The sequence below is a fragment of the Dendropsophus ebraccatus genome, chromosome 14 (assembly GCF_027789765.1).
Source record: "Dendropsophus ebraccatus isolate aDenEbr1 chromosome 14, aDenEbr1.pat, whole genome shotgun sequence".
Taxonomy (NCBI): domain Eukaryota; kingdom Metazoa; phylum Chordata; class Amphibia; order Anura; family Hylidae; genus Dendropsophus; species Dendropsophus ebraccatus.
Genome location: NC_091467.1, coordinates 77,041,022 through 77,061,668, shown reverse-complemented (window position 1 = coordinate 77,061,668; position 20,647 = coordinate 77,041,022). Strand labels below are relative to the sequence as shown.

The 20,647-nt window shown below is 51.1% G+C and overlaps 1 protein-coding gene across 1 annotated transcript in view; it reads left to right on the top strand.

The window, feature by feature from the left end:
* The first annotated feature begins 6,593 nt into the window (after nucleotides 1-6,593).
* TGM2 (transglutaminase 2) overlaps nucleotides 6,594-20,647 on the top strand; it is a 64,144-nt gene continuing 50,090 nt past the window's right edge. Inside the window, exon 1 of the mRNA XM_069951567.1 lies at nucleotides 6,594-6,683. Coding sequence (XP_069807668.1) covers nucleotides 6,674-6,683 — 10 coding nt within the window. The 5' untranslated portion in view covers nucleotides 6,594-6,673. The remainder of the gene's footprint in view (nucleotides 6,684-20,647) is intronic.

Sequence of the window (20,647 nt, the reverse complement as noted above, 5' to 3'; positions counted from 1 at the left end):
GAGTACCTCCTGCAGACTATTGCAGTGTTTCTGGAATACCTCCTGCATTGTTTCTGGAGTACCTCCTGCAGACTCTTGCAGTGTTTCTAGAGTAGCTCCTGCAGACTATTGCAGTGTTTCTGGAGTACCTCCTGCAGACTATTGCAGTGTTTCTGGAGCAACTCCTGCAGTGTTTCTGGAGTACCTCCTGCAGACTATTGCAGTGTTTCTGAAGTACCTCCTGCAGACCAGACTATTGCAGTGTTTCTGGAGTACCTCCTGCAGACTATTGCAGTGTTTCTGGAAAATCTCTTGCAAAATATTGCAATGTTTCTGGAGTACCTCCTGCAGACTATTGCAGTGTTTCTGGAATACCTCCTGCATTGTTTCTGGAGTACCTCCTGCAGACTATTGCAGTGTTTCTTGAGTACCTCCTGCAGACTCTTGCAGTGTTTCTAGAGTAGCTCCTGCAGACTATTGCAGTGTTTCTGGAGTACCTCCTGCAGACTATTGCAGTGTTTCTGGAGCAACTCCTGCAGTGTTTCTGGAGTACCTCCTGCAGACTATTGCAGTGTTTCTGCAGTACCTCCTGCAGACTATTGCAGTGTTTCTGGAGTACCTCCTGCAGACTATTGCAGTGTTTCTGGAAAATCTCTTGCAAAATATTGCAATGTTTCTGGAGTACCTCCTGCAGACTATTGCAGTGTTTCTGGAATACCTCCTGCATTGTTTCTGGAGTACCTCCTGCAGACTATTGCAGTGTTTCTGGAATACCTCCTGCATTGTTTCTGGAGTACCTCCTGCAGACTATTGCAGTGTTTCTGGAGTACCTCCTGCAGACTATTACAGTGTTTCTGGAGTGACTCCTGCAGACTATCGCAATGTTTCTGGAGCACCTCCTGCAGACTCTTGCAGTGTTTCTGGAGTACCTCTTGCAGACTATCGCAATGTTTCTGGAGCACCTCCTGCAGACTCTTGCAGTGTTTCTGGAGTACCTCCTGCAGACTCTTGCAGTGTTTCTGGAGTACCTCCTGCAGACTCTTGCAGTGTTTCTGGAGTACCTCCTGCAGACTATTGCAGTGTTTCTGGAGTACCTCCTGCAGACTCTTGCAGTGTTTCTGGAGTACCTCCTGCAGACTCTTGCAGTGTTTCTGGAGTACCTCCTGCAGACTATTGCAGTGTTTCTGGAGTACCTCCTGCAGACTCTTGCAGTGTTTCTGGAGCACCTCCTGCAGACTCTTGCAATGTTTCTGGAGTACCTCCTGCAGACTATTGCAGTGTTTCTGGAATACCTCCTGCATTGTTTCTGGAGTACCTCCTGCAGACTATTGCAGTGTTTCTGGAATACCTCCTGCATTGTTTCTGGAGTACATCCTGCAGACTATTGCAGTGTTTCTGGAATACCTCCTGCATTGTTTCTGGAGTACCTCCTGCAGACTATTGCAGTGTTTCTGGAATACCTCCTGCATTGTTTCTGGAGTACCTCCTGCAGACTATTGCAGTGTTTCTGGAATACCTCCTGCATTGTTTCTGGAGTACCTCCTGCAGACTATTGCAGTGTTTCTGGAATACCTCCTGCATTGTTTCTGGAGTACCTCCTGCAGACTCTTGCAGTGTTTCTGGAGTACCTCCTGCAGACTATTGCAGTGTTTCTGGAGTACCTCCTGCAGACTCTTGCAGTGTTTCTGGAGTACCTCCTGCAAACTCTTGCAGTGTTTCTGGAGTACCTCCTGCAGACTATTGCAGTGTTTCTGGAGTACCTCCTGCAGACTCTTGCAGTGTTTCTGGAGTACCTCCTGCAGACTATTGCAGTGTTTCTGGAGTACCTCCTGCAGACTCTTGCAGTGTTTCTGGAGTACCTCCTGCAGACTCTTGCAGTGTTTCTGGAGTACCTCCTGCAGACTCTTGCAGTGTTTCTGGAGTACCTCTTGCAGACTATCGCAGTGTTTCTGGAGTACCTCCTGCAGACTCTTGCAGTGTTTCTGGAGCAACTCCTGCAGTGTTTCTGGAGTACCTCCTGCAGACTATTGCAGTGTTTCTGAAGTACCTCCTGCAGACTATTGCAGTGTTTCTGGAGTACCTCCTGCAGACTATTGCAGTGTTTCTGGAAAATCTCTTGCAAAATATTGCATTGTTTCTGGAGTACATCCTGCAGACTATTGCAGTGTTTCTGGAATACCTCCTGCATTGTTTCTGGAGTACCTCCTGCAGACTATTGCAGTGTTTCTGGAATACCTCCTGCATTGTTTCTGGAGTACCTCCTGCAGACTATTGCAGTGTTTCTGGAGCACCTCCTGCAGACTATTACAGTGTTTCTGGAGTGACTCCTGCAGACTATCGCAATGTTTCTGGAGCACCTTCTGCAGACTCTTGCAGTGTTTCTGGAGTACCTCTTGCAGACTATCGCAATGTTTCTGGAGCACCTCCTGCAGACTCTTGCAGTGTTTCTGGAGTACCTCTTGCAGACTCTTGCAGTGTTTCTGGAGTACCTCCTGCATTGTTTCTGGAGTACCTCCTGCAGACTCTTGCAGTGTTTCTGGAGTACCTCCTGCAGACTCTTGCAGTGTTTCTGGAGTACCTCCTGCAGACTCTTGCAGTGTTTCTGGAGTACCTCCTGCAGACTATTGCAGTGTTTCTGGAGTACCTCCTGCAGACTATTGCAGTGTTTCTGGAATACCTCCTGCATTGTTTCTGGAGTACATCCTGCAGACTATTGCAGTGTTTCTGGAATACCTCCTGCATTGTTTCTGGAGTACCTCCTGCAGACTATTGCAGTGTTTCTGGAATACCTCCTGCATTGTTTCTGGAGTACCTCTTGCAGACTATTGCAGTGTTTCTGGAATACCTCCTGCATTGTTTCTGGAGTACCTCCTGCAGACTCTTGCAGTGTTTCTGGAGTACCTCCTGCAGACTATTGCAGTGTTTCTGGAGTACCTCCTGCAGACTCTTGCAGTGTTTCTGGAGTACCTCCTGCAAACTCTTGCAGTGTTTCTGGAGTACCTCCTGCAGACTATTGCAGTGTTTCTGGAGTACCTCCTGCAGACTCTTGCAGTGTTTCTGGAGTACCTCCTGCAGACTCTTGCAGTGTTTCTGGAGTACCTCCTGCAGACTCTTGCAGTGTTTCTGGAGTACCTCTTGCAGACTATCGCAGTGTTTCTGGAGTACCTCCTGCAGACTCTTGCAGTGTTTCTGGAGCAACTCCTGCAGTGTTTCTGGAGTACCTCCTGCAGACTATTGCAGTGTTTCTGAAGTACCTCCTGCAGACTATTGCAGTGTTTCTGGAGTACCTCCTGCAGACTATTGCAGTGTTTCTGGAAAATCTCTTGCAAAATATTGCAATGTTTCTGGAGTACCTCCTGCAGACTATTGCAGTGTTTCTGGAATACCTCCTGCATTGTTTCTGGAGTACCTCCTGCAGACTATTGCAGTGTTTCTGGAATACCTCCTGCATTGTTTCTGGAGTACCTCCTGCAGACTATTGCAGTGTTTCTGGAGCACCTCCTGCAGACTATTACAGTGTTTCTGGAGTGACTCCTGCAGACTATCGCAATGTTTCTGGAGCACCTTCTGCAGACTCTTGCAGTGTTTCTGGAGTACCTCTTGCAGACTATCGCAATGTTTCTGGAGTACCTCCTGCAGACTCTTGCAGTGTTTCTGGAGTACCTCTTGCAGACTCTTGCAGTGTTTCTGGAGTACCTCCTGCAGACTCTTGCAGTGTTTCTGGAGTACCTCCTGCAGACTATTGCAGTGTTTCTGGAGTACCTCCTGCAGACTCTTGCAGTGTTTCTGGAGTACCTCCTGCAGACTCTTGCAGTGTTTCTGGAGTACCTCCTGCAGACTATTGCAGTGTTTCTGGAGTACCTCCTGCAGACTCTTGCAGTGTTTCTGGAGTACCTCCTGCAGACTCTTGCAGTGTTTCTGGAGTACCTCCTGCAGACTATTGCAGTGTTTCTGGAATACCTCCTGCATTGTTTCTGGAGTACCTCCTGCAGACTATTGCAGTGTTTCTGGAATACCTCCTGCATTGTTTCTGGAGTACATCCTGCAGACTATTGCAGTGTTTCTGGAATACCTCCTGCATTGTTTCTGGAGTACCTCCTGCAGACTATTGCAGTGTTTCTGGAATACCTCCTGCATTGTTTCTGGAGTACCTCCTGCAGACTATTGCAGTGTTTCTGGAATACCTCCTGCATTGTTTCTGGAGTACCTCCTGCAGACTCTTGCAGTGTTTCTGGAGTACCTCCTGCAGACTATTGCAGTGTTTCTGGAGTACCTCCTGCAGACTCTTGCAGTGTTTCTGGAGTACCTCCTGCAAACTCTTGCAGTGTTTCTGGAGTACCTCCTGCAGACTATTGCAGTGTTTCTGGAGTACCTCCTGCAGACTCTTGCAGTGTTTCTGGAGTACCTCCTGCAGACTCTTGCAGTGTTTCTGGAGTACCTCCTGCAGACTCTTGCAGTGTTTCTGGAGTACCTCTTGCAGACTATCGCAGTGTTTCTGGAGTACCTCCTGCAGACTCTTGCAGTGTTTCTGGAGTACCTCCTGCAGACTCTTGCAGTGTTTCTGGAGTACCTCCTGCAGACTATTGCAGTGTTTCTGGAGTACCTCCTGCAGACTCTTGCAGTGTTTCTGGAGTACCTCCTGCAAACTCTTGCAGTGTTTCTGGAGTACCTCCTGCAGACTATTGCAGTGTTTCTGGAGTACCTCCTGCAGACTCTTGCAGTGTTTCTGGAGTACCTCCTGCAGACTCTTGCAGTGTTTCTGGAGTACCTCTTGCAGACTATCGCAGTGTTTCTGGAGTACCTCCTGCAGACTCTTGCAGTGTTTCTGGAGCACCTCCTGCAGACTATTGCAGTGTTTCTGGAGTACCTCCTGCAGACTCTTGCAGTGTTTCTGGAGCACCTCCTGCAGACTATTGCAGTGTTTCTGGAGTACCTCCTGCAGTGTTTCTGGAGTACTTCCTGCAGACTATTGCAGTGTTTCTGGAGTTCCTCCTGCAGACTATTGCAGTGTTTCTGGAGTACCTCCTGCAGACTATCACAATGTTTCTGGAGCACCTCCTGCAGACTCTTGCAATGTTTCTGGAGTACCTCCTGCAGACTATTGCAGTGTTTCTGGAGCACCTCCTGCAGACTCTTGCAATGTTTCTGGAGTACCTCCTGCAGACTATCGCAATGTTTCTGGAGCACCTCCTGCAGACTCTTGCAGTGTTTCTGAAGTACCTCCTGCAGACTATTGCAGTGTTTCTGGAGTACCTCCTGCAGACTCTTGCAGTGTTCCTGGAGCACCTCCTGCAGACTCTTGCAATGTTTCTGGAGTACCTCCTGCAGACTATCGCAATGTTTCTGGAGAACCTCCTGCAGACTATCGCAATGTTTCTGGAGTACCTCCTGCAGAATCTTGCAGTGTTTCTGGAGCACCTCCTGCAGACTATCGCAATGTTTCTGGAGCACCTCCTGCAGACTCTTGCAGTGTTTCTGGATTACTTCCTGCAGACTATCGCAATGTTTCTGGAGAACCTCCTGCAGACTATCGCAATGTTTCTGGAGAACCTCCTGCAGACTCTTGCAATGTTTCTGGAGCACCGCCTGCAGACTATTGCAGTGTTTCTGGAGCACCTCCTGCAGACTCTTGCAATGTTTCTGGAGTACCTCCTGCAGACTATTGCAGTGTTTCTGGAGCACCTCCTGCAGACTCTTGCAGTGTTTCTGGAGCACCTTCTGCAGACTCTTGCAATGTTTCTGGAGCACCTCCTGCAGACTCTTGCAATGTTTCTGGAGCACCTCCTGCAGACTCTTGCAGTGTTTCTGGAGCACCTCCTGCAGACTATTGCAGTGTTTCTGGTTATCAGCATTGGCCATAGTGGATCACATGATCTTCCCATAGAGGAGCTTAGGTGCCATATGTTACATTGACATCTGGGCGGGGTCTGCAGAACTTCTTGTGTTTACAGCTGAAATGTAATTTATATTGACAGAATTGACTTGTAGATTCCTCTTATTGGACGTCTCTGTCACATGTCGTATACATATACTCTATAAGCACATAGGTACCTAAGGCATAGGTATATTAGAGGGGTAATCTGGCGCCTCTCCTGTCCTCAGGCTGTGTGGGGTATTGCAGCTCAGCCATTGAAGTGGATGGAGGTGAATTGTAATACCGCACACAGCCTGAGGATAGGGGGGCGCTGTTTGGCTGTGCTTTCCTAATCCTGGAGAACCCCTATAAACCCCTATAGTAAGAGATGACTGTACATAGGGTGGTGTGTCCCGGATGAGGCCACACCATCAGATAATCCACCATAAGAAGAATGAATGAACTTCTCCCCATTCTCTCTCTTCATATGGGGGGGGGGGGGGGGGCTGGTCTGACTAGAGGAAGCGGCTGGTGACGTTGGCACAAAGCTTCATTGTATGGCGCCCGTCTCTGTGCCCGCCCGCTGAGATGGTGGATGACGTCATAAATAATAATCCTCTCATAGAAAGTTACAGGTTATAATAACCAAATGGATTCCACATGATAACACTCCCTGGACACTGAAGGGGTTAACCCCCCTGTACACAGTGTCACCCTCTCAGCTGTGAGTAAAGTTCTCCCTCAGTCCCAGCCCAGGGGTGTGTACAGGAGACTGTATATAAACTCTCCGCTATAGTTAGGAATCACTACTCTGTAGAGTGCCGGGAGGGGAGCGGGACCATGGCAGAAGGTACAGTATACACCGTGCGAGAGGGTACGGTATATACCGTGTGAGAGAGTACTGTATATACCATGTGAGAGGGTACGGTATATACCATGTCAGAGGGTACGGTATATACCATGTGAGAGGGTACGGTATATACCATGTCAGAGGATACTGTATATACCGTGCGAGAGGGTACGGTATATACCATGCGAGAGGGTACGGTATATACCATGTCAGAGGGTACTGTATATACCATGTGAGAGGGTACGGTATATACCATGTCAGAGGATACTGTATATACCGTGCGAGAGGGTACGGTATATACCATGCGAGAGGGTACGGTATATACCGTGTGAGAGGTTACTGTATATACCGTGTGAGAGGGTACTGTATATACCATGTCAGAGGGTACTGTATATACCATGTGAGAGGGTACGGTATATACCATGTCAGAGGGTACTGTATATACCATGTGAGAGAGTACTGTATATACCATGTGAGAGAGTACTGTATATACCATGTGAGAGGGTGCTGTATATACCATGTGAGAGGGTGCTGTATATACCATGTGAGAGGGTACGGTATATACCATGTGAGAGGGTACGGTATATACCATGTCAGAGGGTACGGTATATACCATGTCAGAGGGTACTGTATATACCATGTGAGAGAGTACTGTATATACCATGTGAGAGGGTACTGTATATACCATGTGAGAGGGTGCTGTATATACCATGTGAGAGAGTACTGTATATACCATGTGAGAGGGTGCTGTATATACCATGTGAGAGGGTACGGTATATACCATGTGAGAGGGGATTGTAGTGGAGCTGAGTTTGTTACTTGGTGTTGCCCCCGCTCCTCCAGCTGTATACTGTGTATAGGGCTCCTCCAGCTGTATACTGTGTATAGGGCTCCTCCAGCTGTATACTGTGTATACGGCTCCTCCAGCTGTATACTGTGTATAGGGCTCCTCCAGCTGTATACTGTGTATAGGGCTCCTCCAGCTGTATACTGTGTATAGGGCTCCTCCAGCTGTATACTTTGTATAGGGGTCCTCCAGCTGTATACTGTGTATAGGGCTCCTCCAGCTGTATACTGTGTATAGGGCTCCTCCAGCTGTATACTGTGTATACGGCTCCTCCAGCTGTATACTGTGTATAGGGGTCCTCCAGCTGTATACTGTGTATAGGGCTCCTCCAGCTGTATACTGTGTATAGGGCTCCTCCAGCTGTATACTGTGTATAGGGCTCCTCCAGCTGTATACTGTGTATAGGGCTCCTCCAGCTGTATACTGTGTATAGGGCTCCTCCAGCTGTATACCCCTCTCCCTGTATATACCTCTCCCTGTATACTGACATGGACTGGGCTGAGGGTCTCTGAGAACATGAATGAGGGTCCGGAGACGCTGATGTATCTGGATGTAATATAATCCATATGTTTAGGGTTCGGGGGCATCTGTAACAGCTGGAAACGTTTTGTATCGGGAGGGGGAGGGGGAGGGTGATAGATGGAATGGGGGGAGGGGGGTAATAGTAGAAGTAATCGGGGGAGGAAACTTTATATACAGCAGTGTGTATAGCTGAGTGTGAGTGCAGGCACATAGCAGCAGTGTGTATAGCTGAGTGTGAGTGCAGGCACATTATAGCAGCAGTGTGTATAGCTGAGTGTAAGTGCAGGCACATTATAGCAGCAGTGTGTATAGCTGAGTGTGAGTGCAAGCACATTATAGCAGCTGAGTGTGAGCGCAGGCACATTATAGCAGCAGTGTATAGCTGAGTGTGAGTGCAGGCAGATTATAGCAACAGTGTGTATAGCTGAGTGTGAGTGCAGGCAGATTATAGCAGCAGTGTGGATAGCTGAGTGTAAGTGCAGGCACATTATAGGAGGAATGGAGAGGATGGGAAACATAGGGGCGGACAGAGACTGCAGGGAGCAGGAAGGAATGAGCAGGGCAGATGTGGGCACATACATGCAGCGCTCTCTGTACAGGGAGAGAGGGGTTACAGCTATGGAGAGATTACCTCCACAGTCCTGTCCTCTGATGTGAGCCCCAGCCTGAAGTGGATCTGCTATGATTTGGAAGGTGAGGGAGACTTCCTGGGTCAGAGTACAGGGCTGTAGACCCCGCTATGCAGGCCATGCCCCTCCCCCACTCCCCCTCCCACCCAGTACAGGGAGCTCTTACACCAAAGCAATGCTCTTACACCAAGTCACAATTATGACAACCTGTGAGCTCTTAAACCAAAACGCTCTTAATCCAAGTTACTCTTACAGCGAGGTAGCACTGTGTGTATAGTTTCTAGGAGAATTCCTACTCTCGCTAAGCCAATCAGTGTGTTACGGCGGGGCAGCGCTCTGATTGGCTGAGGGGGACGTCCGCCAGGAGACACAGAACAAGCTGCAGAGCGGAGATTTTATCCATCGTCCCAGGATCAAAAGTAACAAAGTGACAGAATTCTGGAAATCCGGAACCGAGGACTCCGTGGATGGAAATACTCCGCAGCCTGGAGGTCACATGGAGGTCACCCCCCCCCCCCCCCCCCCACCCCAGGAGAGACTGCACTGTGGGTTATGGGTCCTTCTGCTTTGTCTTCAGTAAATGACTCTGCCCTGTAGTCGGGGTCTCTCTGCGCTGTAGTCGGGGTCTCTCTGCGCTGTAGTCGGGGTCGCTCTGCCTTGTAGTCGGGGTCTCTCTGCGCTGTAGTCGGGGTCTCTCTGCGCTGTAGTCGGGGTCGCTCTGCCTTGTAGTCGGGGTCTCTCTGCGCTGTAGTCGGGGTCTCTCTGCCTTGTAGTCGGGGTCTCTCTGCCTTGTAGTCGGGGTCTCTCTGCCTTGTAGTCGGGGTCTCTCTGCCCTGTAGTCGGGGTCTCTCTGCGCTGTAGTCGGGGTCTCTCTGCCTTGTAGTCGGGGTCTCTCTGCGCTGTAGTCGGGGGCTCTCTGTCCTGTAATCGGGGTCTCTCTGCGCTGTAGTCGGGGTCTCTCTGCCCTGTAGTCGGGGTCTCTCTGCCCTGTAGTCGGGGTCTCTCTGTCTATATGGCGGTACGCTATAGGGGATATAAGGTCTCGCACTGTGTGTCTATATGGCGGTACGCTATAGGGGATATAAGGTCTCGCACTGTGTGTCTATATGGCGGTACGCTATAGGGGATATAAGGTCTCGCACTGTGTGTCTATATGGCGGTACGCTATAGGGGATATAAGGTCTCGCACTGTGTGTCTATATGGCGGTACGCTATAGGGGATATAAGGTCTCGCACTGTGTGTCTATATGGCGGTATGCTATAGGGGATATAAGGTCTCGCACTGTGTGTCTATATGGCGGTATGCTATAGGGGATATAAGGTCTCGCACTGTGTGTCTATATGGCGGTACGCTATAGGGGATATAAGGTCTCGCACTGTGTGTCTATATGGCGGTACGCTATAGGGGATATAAGGTCTCGCACTGTGTGTCTATATGGCGGTATGCTATAGGGGATATAAGGTCTCGCACTGTGTGTCTATATGGCGGTATGCTATAGGGGATATAAGGTCTCGCACTGTGTGTCTATATGGCGGTATGCTATAGGGGATATAAGGTCTCGCACTGTGTGTCTATATGGCGGTACGCTATAGGGGATATAAGGTCTCGCACTGTGTGTCTATATGGCGGTATGCTATAGGGGATATAAGGTCTCGCACTGTGTGTCTATATGGCGGTACGCTATAGGGGATATAAGGTCTCGCACTGTGTGTCTATATGGCGGTATGCTATAGGGGATATAAGGCGGTCTGTGCTATTTATGTGCATAAACTTGCTGTGAGCTATAAATAGCTTTATTACATTTTCCGTAATAACAATGGGGGGGGGGGGCTACAGACCCCGGGGGGGGGGGGGGCTACAGACCCCGGGGGGGGGGGGGGGGGGGGACAACATGTGAGCACTAATGGCTTCTTTGATGTCCCCATAAAATAAACATCAGGAAATTTCTTGCATTGAGTTCCTCCCAGCGGGCACAGGAGCGGGGGCCGCCATAGTGAGAAAGCTTTCATCCCGTCCTCACACCACAGGAGATAGGACCCAGGCCAAGAGGGCGGCGTGGGTATATACCAGGGAGAAGAGGAGTATATACCAGGGGAGAGAGAGGAGAAAGAGTATATACCAGGGGGAAAAGGAGTATATACCAGGAAGAAGAGGAGTATATACCAGGGGAGGAGGAGAAGGAGTATATACCAGGGGGAAAAGGAGTATATACCAGGGGAGGAGGAGGAGGAAGAGTATATACCAGGGGGAAAAGAAGTATATACCAGGGAGAAGAGGAGTATATACCAGGGGAGGAGGAGGAGGAAGAGTATATACCAGGGGGAAAAGGAGTATATACCAGGGGAGGAGGAGTATATACAAGGGGGAGGACGAGTATGAGTATATACCAGGGGGAAAAGGAGTATATACCAGGGGAGGAGGAGGAGGAAGAGTATATACCAGGGGAGGAGGAGTATATACCAGGGAAAAGAGGAGTATATACCAGGGGAGGAGGAGGAGGAAGAAGAGTATATACCAGGGGGAAAAGGAGTATATACCAGGGGAGGAGGAGGAGGAAGAGTATATACCAGGGGGAAAAGGAGTATATACCAGGGGGAAAAGGAGTATATACCAGGGAGAAGAGGAGTATATACCAGGGGAGGAGGAGGAGGAAGAGTATATACCAGGGGGAAAAGGAGTATATACCAGGGGGAAAAGGAGTATATACCAGGGAGAGGAGGAGTATATACCAGGGGAGGAGGAGTATGAGTATATACCAGGGAGAAGAGGAGTATATACCAGGGGAGGAGGAGGAGGACGAGTATATACCAGGGGGAAAAGGAGTATATACCAGGGGGGAGGAGGATGAGTATATACCAGGGAGGAGGACGAGTATATACCAGGGAGAGGAGGAGTATATACCAGGGGGAGGACGAGTATATACCAGGGGGAGGACGAGTATATACCAGGGAGAGGACGAGTATATACCAGGGAGAGGACGAGTATATACCAGGGAGAGGAGGATATACCAGGGGGGAGGAGGATGAGTATATACCAGGGGGGAGGAGGAAGAGTATATACCAGGAGGAGGAGGATGAGTATATACCAGGGGGAGGATGAGTATATACCAGGGGGAGGATGAGTATATACCAGGGGAGGACGAGTATATACCAGGGAGAGGAGGATATACCAGGGGGGAGGAGGATGAGTATATACCAGGGAGGAGGAGGAAGAGTATATACCAGGGGGAGGAGGATGAGTATATACCAGGGGGAGGATGAGTATATACCAGGGAGGAGGATGAGTACATACCAGGGGGAGGAAGCCCTGAGAACTAGTGTATATAGCGGTGACTCTGTATATAGCGGTGACTCTGTATATAGCGGTGACTCTGTATATAGCGGTGACTCTGTATATAGCGGTATATCTCTGGGCGGCTATAGATAAGGATGTGGTGAATATACAATGTCCCGGTAAGAAGCGTCCTCAGCTTCATGGTCTCTGCCCATCCCCCTCTGTTCCTGAGAGGAGACTGTGTGATACGGCTCAACATCTCATTATTACAGACTGGTGACATGCCGCTATGACCCCCAGGCATACAGACTGGTGACATGCCGCTATGACCCCCACCCATACAGACTGGTGACATACCGCTATGACCCCGACCTATACAGACTGGTGACATGCCGCTATGACCCCGACCTATACAGACTGGTGACATGCCGCTATGACCCCCACCCATACAGACTGGTGACATGCCGCTATGACCCCGACCCATACAGACTGGTGACATGCCGCTATGACCCCGACCCATACAGACTGGTGACATGCCGCTATGACCCCGACCCATACAGACTGGTGACATGCCGCTATGACCCCGACCCATACAGACTGGTGACATGCCGCTATGACCCCCACCCATACACACTGGTGACATGCCGCTATGACCCCCACCCATACAGACTGGTGACATGCCGCTATGACCCCCACCCATACAGACTGGTGACATGCCGCTATGACCTCCACCCATACAGACTGGTGACATGCCGCTATGACCCCGACCCCCACCCATACAGACTGGTGACATGCCGCTATGACCCCGACCCCCACCCATACAGACTGGTGACATGCCGCTATGACCCCCAGGCATACAGACTGGTGACATGCCGCTATGACCCCGACCCATACAGACTGGTGACATGCCGCTATGACCCCGACCCATACAGACTGGTGACATGCCGCTATGACCCCGACCCATACAGACTGGTGACATGCCGCTATGACCCCGACCCCCACCCATACAGACTGGTGACATGCCGCTATGACCCCCACCCATACAAACTGGTGACATGCCGCTATGACCCCGACCTCCACCCATACAGACTGGTGACATGCCGCTATGACCCCGACCCATACAGACTGGTGACATGCCGTTATGACCCCGACCCATACACACTGGTGACATGCCGCTATGACCCCGACCCCCACCCATACAGACTGGTGACATGCCGCTATGACCCCCACCCATACAGACTGGTGACATGCCGCTATGACCCCGACCCATACAGACTGGTGACATGCCGCTATGACCCCCACCCATACAGACTGGTGACATGCCGCTATGACCCCCACCCATACAGACTGGTGATATGCCGCTATGACCCCCACCCATACAGACTGGTGACATGCCGCTATGACCCCGACCCCCACCCATACAGACTGGTGACATGCCGCTATGACCCCGACCCCCACCCATACAGACTGGTGACATGCCGCTATGACCCCCAGGCATACAGACTGGTGACATGCCGCTATGACCCCGACCCATACAGACTGGTGACATGCCGCTATGACCCCGACCCATACAGACTGGTGACATGCCGCTATGACCCCGACCCCCACCCATACAGACTGGTGACATGCCGCTATGACCCCCACCCATACAAACTGGTGACATGCCGCTATGACCCCGACCCATACAGACTGGTGACATGCCGCTATGACCCCGACCCATACAGACTGGTGACATGCCGCTATGACCGCGACCCATACAGACTGGTGACATGCCGCTATGACCCCGACCCATACAGACTGGTGACATGCCGTTATGACCCCGACCCATACACACTGGTGACATGCCGCTATGACCCCGACCCCCACCCATACAGACTGGTGACATGCCGCTATGACCCCCACCCATACAGACTGGTGACATGCCGCTATGACCCCCACCCATACAGACTGGTGACATGCCGCTATGACCCCGACCCATACAGACTGGTGACATGCCGCTATGACCCCGACCTCCACCCATACAGACTGGTGACATGCCGCTATGACCCCCACCCATACAGACTGGTGACATGCCGCTATAACCCCCACCTCCACCCATACAGACTGGTGACATGCCGCTATGACCCCGACCTCCACCCATACAGACTGGTGACATGCCGCTATGACCCCCACCCATACAGACTGGTGACATGCCCCTATGACCCCGACCCATACAGACTGGTGACATGCCCCTATGACCCCCACCTATACAGACTGGTGACATGCCGCTATAACCCCGACCCCCACCCATACAGACTGGTGACATGCCGCTATGACCCCCACCCATACAGACTGGTGACATGCCGCTATGACCTCCACCCATACAGACTGGTGACATGCCGCTATGACCCCGACCCCCACCCATACAGACTGGTGACATGCCGCTATAACCCCCACCTCCACCCATACAGACTGGTGACATGCCGCTATGACCCCAACCCATACAGACTGGTGACATGCCGCTATGACCCCGACCCATACAGACTGGTAACATGCCGCTATGACCCCCACCCATACACACTGGTGACATGCCGCTATGACCCCCACCCATACAGACTGGTGACATGCCGCTATGACCGCGACCCATACAGACTGGTGACATGCCGCTATGACCCCGACCCATACAGACTGGTGACATGCCGCTATGACCGCGACCCATACAGACTGGTGACATGCCGCTATGACCCCGACCCATACAGACTGGTGACATGCCGCTATGACCCCGACCCATACAGACTGGTGACATGCCGCTATGACCCCGACCCCCACCCATACAGACTGGTGACATGCCGCTATGACCCCCACCCATACAAACTGGTGACATGCCGCTATGACCCCGACCCATACAGACTGGTGACATGCCGCTATGACCGCGACCCATACAGACTGGTGACATGCCGCTATGACCCCGACCCATACAGACTGGTGACATGCCGCTATGACCCCGACCCATACACACTGGTGACATGCCGCTATGACCCCGACCCATACAGACTGGTGACATGCCGCTATGACCCCGACCCCCACCCATACAGACTGGTGACATGCCGCTATAACCCCCACCCATACAAACTGGTGACATGCCGCTATGACCCCCACCCATACAGACTGGTGACATGCCGCTATGACCCCGACCCATACAGACTGGTGACATGCCGCTATGACCCCGACCCATACAGACTGGTGACATGCCGCTATGACCCCGACCTCCACCCATACAGACTGGTGACATGCCGCTATGACCCCGACCCATACAGACTGGTGACATGCCGCTATGACCCCGACCCATACAGACAGGTGACATGCCGCTATGACCCCCACCCCCACCTATACTGAGTGGTGACATGCCGCTATGACCTCAACCCATACAGACTGGTGACATGCCGCTATGACCCCCACCCATACAGACTGGTGACGTGCCGCTATGACCCCGACCCATACAGACTGTTGACATGCCGCTATGACCCTGACCCATACAGACTGGTGACATGACGCTATGACCCCGACCTCCACCCATACAGACTGGTGACATGCCGCTGTGACCCCGACTCATACAGACTGGTGACATGCCGCTATGACCCCGACCTCCACCCATACAGACTGGTGACATGCCGCTATGACCCCCACCCATACAGACTGGTGACATGCCGCTATGACCCCGACCCCACCCATACAGACTGGTGACATGCCGCTATGACCCCGACCCCACCCATACAGACTGGTGACATGCCGCTATGACCCCCACCCATACAGACTGGTGACATGCCGCTATGACCCCCACCCATACAGACTGGTGACATGCCGCTATGACCCCGACCCATACAGACTGGTGACATGCCGCTATGACCCCCACCCATACAGACTGGTGACATGCCGCTATGACCCCGACCCCCACCCATATAGACTGGTGACATGCCGCTATGACCCCGACCCCACCCATACAGACTGGTGACATGCCGCTATGACCCCTACCCATACAGACTGGTGACATGCCGCTATGACCCCTACCCATACAGACTGGTGACATGCCGCTATGACCCCGACCCATACAGACTGGTGACATGCCGCTATGACCCCCACCCATACAGACTGGTGACATGCCGCTATGACCCCGACCCCCACCCATATAGACTGGTGACATGCCGCTATGACCCCGACCCCCACCCATACAGACTGGTGACATGCCGCTATGACCCCTACCCATACAGACTGGTGACATGCCGCTATGACCGACCCCCACCCATACAGACTGGTGACATGCCGCTATGACCTCCACCCATACAGACTGGTGACATGCCGCTATGACCCCGACCTCCACCCATACAGACTGGTGACATGCCGCTATGACCCCGACCTATACAGACTGGTGACATGCCGCTATGACTCCGACCCATACAGACTGGTGACATGCCGCTATGACCCCCACCCATACAGACTGGTGACATGCCGCTATGACCCCGACCCATACAGACTGGTGACATGCCGCTATGACCCCCACCCATACAGACTGGTGACATGACGCTATGACCCCGACCCCCACCCATATAGACTGGTGACATGCCGCTATGACCCCGACCCCCACCCATACAGACTGGTGACATGCCGCTATGACCCCTACCCATAAAGACTGGTGACATGCCGCTATGACCCCTACCCATACAGACTGGTGACATGCCGCTGTGACCCCGACCCATACAGACTGGTGACATGCCGCTATGACCCCTACCCATACAGACTGGTGACATGCCGCTATGACCCCGACCCATACAGACTGGTGACATGCCGCTATGACCCCGACCCATACAGACTGGTGACATGCCGCTATGACCGACCCCCACCCATACAGACTGGTGACATGCTGCTATGACCCCCACCCATACAGACTGGTGACATGCCGCTATGACCCCTACCCATACAGACTGGTGACATGCCGCTATGACCCCAACCCCCACCCATACAGACTGGTGACATGCCGCTATGACCCCGACCTATACAGACTGGTGACATGCCGCTATGACTCCGACCCATACAGACTGGTGACATGCCGCTATGACCCCCACCCATACAGACTGGTGACATGCCGCTATGACCCCGACCCATACAGACTGGTGACATGCCGCTATGACCCCGACCTCCACCCATACAGACTGGTGACATGCCGCTATGACCCCGACCTATACAGACTGGTGACATGCCGCTATGACTCCGACCCATACAGACTGGTGACATGCCGCTATGACCCCCACCCATACAGACTGGTGACATGCCGCTATGACCCCGACCCATACAGACTGGTGACATGCCGCTATGACCCCCACCCATACAGACTGGTGACATGACGCTATGACCCCGACCCCCACCCATATAGACTGGTGACATGCCGCTATGACCCCGACCCCCACCCATACAGACTGGTGACATGCCGCTATGACCCCTACCCATAAAGACTGGTGACATGCCGCTATGACCCCGACCCATACAGACTGGTGACATGCCGCTGTGACCCCGACCCATACAGACTGGTGACATGCCGCTATGACCCCTACCCATACAGACTGGTGACATGCCGCTATGACCCCGACCCATACAGACTGGTGACATGCCGCTATGACCCCGACCCATACAGACTGGTGACATGCCGCTATGACCGACCCCCACCCATACAGACTGGTGACATGCTGCTATGACCCCCACCCATACAGACTGGTGACATGCCGCTATGACCCCTACCCATACAGACTGGTGACATGCCGCTATGACCCCAACCCCCACCCATACAGACTGGTGACATGCCGCTATGACCCCCACCCATACAGACTGGTGACATGCCGCTATGACCCCCACCCACACAGACTGGTGACATGCCGCTATGACCCCCACCCATACAGACTGGTGACATGCCGCTATGACCCCGACCCCCACCCATACAGACTGGTGACATGCCGCTATGACCCCCACCCATACAGACTGGTGACATGCCGCTATGACCCCGACCCCCACCCATACAGACTGGTGACATGCCGCTATGACCCCGACCCATACAGACACTTGTCCTGTTCCTGTAATGGTGACCACAGTCCCGGTACGAGGCCATTACCTGCTCTATTGTTCCTGTACAGGTTAGTTTGGCCCCGGTGACCTCCGACCTGTCTGATTGGCTGATCGGAGTGATATATGTTATAATAAGTTATTTCTGCCATGGAGCCGACATTCCAGGACTACAAATGTTTACACTGTGCACAATGCGTCCTGAGAAAGTCTCCGCTTCACCTGGATTAGTCACTGACTGGGGCGACAGAGTGGAACAAAAGACGATGGATGATCCAAACGAAACCAGCACCTAAACAATAGCCCCTACCAAACCTCAGGCGGATACGGGCGAGTTACTGAGTATATAGGCCCAAGCTGGTTCATACACCCCCCCTCCCCATACGTGATTCTCCAGAAGGGTAAAATGCTGTTCACACTAATTTCTTCTAATGTGTATTCATACACCGTTATACATATACTGTACATATACCCTCATACACATACTGTATATATACCATCATACATATACCCTCATACACATACTGTATATATACCCTCATACCCATACTGTATATATACCCTCATACATACACCCTCATACACATACTGTATATATACCCTCATACATACACCCTCATACACATACTGTATATATACCCTCATACACATACACCCTCATACACATACTGTATATATACCCTCATACACATACACCCTCATACACATACTGTACATATACCTTCATACACATACATATACCCTCATACACATACCCTCATACACATACTGTACATATACCCTCATACACATACTGTACATATACCCTCATACACATACATATACCCACATACATATACCCTCATACACATACATATACCCTCATACACATACATACATATACCCTCATACACATACTGTACATATACCCTCATACACATACATATACCCACATACACCCTCAATCGCATACATGTACCGTTATACATACACCCTCATACACATACCTACACCCTCATACACATACCTACACCCTCATACACATACCTACACCCTCATACACATACATATACCCTCATACACACATATATATACCCTCATACACATACATATACCCTCATACACATACATACACACACCCTCATACACATACACACACCCATAGGCTGCGTTCACACTAAGTATATATCAGTCAGTATTGTGGTCCTCATATTGGAACCAAACCAGGAGTGGATTAAAAACACAGAAAGGCTCTGTTCACACAATGATGTAATTGAGTGGATGGCCGCCATATAATGGCAAATATTTGCTGGTATTTTAAAACAACGGCTGTTATATTGAAATAATGGCCGTTATTTACTGTTATATGGCGGCCATCCACTCAATTTCACCATTGTGTGATCAGATCCTTTCTGTGTTTTTAATCCACTCCTGGTTTTGGTTGCAATATGAGGACCACAATACTGACTGAAATATACGGAGTGTGAACCCAGCCTCATACACATACATATACCCTCATACATATACCGTTATACATACACTGTGATAAACATACATAATATACATTATACATACACTGTCATACTCATACCCACACACTCCCATACACATACATATGCAGTGTCCCAGAACAGCCCTTCTTATGCTCACACTTTTATTATAACTAGTTCTGTTCTGGAAAGCTATGGTCCACTGCAAACTGCGTGTATTGTGTCACCCTTCTCAGTATTCAGGTCTGCCATTTCAGTCATTTATTGCATGTGTATTCAGGTATCAGTGTCTAAAGGTATTATGTCGCCTCCTAGTGTTCAAGGATGGTACTCCTCATGTATATTCCTCTGTATATGCCTAATGGTGTGATGATGCAATGGATGGATGTCACGTGACTGTGCCCTGCTTCCATGGTAACACCAATGGTCATCGAGCTTTTGGCTGGGTTACCATGTGACTTCCTGTGCTACCTCAGTCTATTCCCTACCAGCAAGGGGATAGGTTGTCTGTTAGTCCTCTCTCTCCCTGTAAGAGAGAGAGACCTGCGTGTGCTCTGCTGCTCCAGTCCACTGGCTGTGTTCCTGTCTCAAGTCTCAAGATCCTCATCTGGGTGTTGATTCTTCAGTCATTCTTCAGTTCCTCTCATCATCATCTTCTCAAATCATCAACAGCAAGTATTTCATTAAAGTCTCATTCCACCCAGCATCTCCGCTTCAGTATCACTACTACTCCCATCATTCAGCACGCTAATCTCACAGCCTATTGCAGCATCACCCATTACTCGGCCTTATTCCCGGTTGCATCCGGAGAGACTGTTGCTACTAGTTACCACCGTTACAATAAATACACAACTACCGTTGTTTCTGACCCTTGGCATTGGTGTGATAATTGGTGCCCTGACTAAGGACAACGAAGAATGGCACGCCCAGTATTCCCGCATGGTCAGGAGCCCGGCTTCTCAGCTGTGTTACCCTCGTGCCAAAACCGTGACCACATTATCCTACAGCTGCCCCGATTCCTGCACCCATCCAACATCTGTATTGCGGAGTGGCCCCCAGGGGCCAGGGCGTCGCACATATACCCTCATACACATACACATACCCTCATACACATACATATACCCTCATATACATAC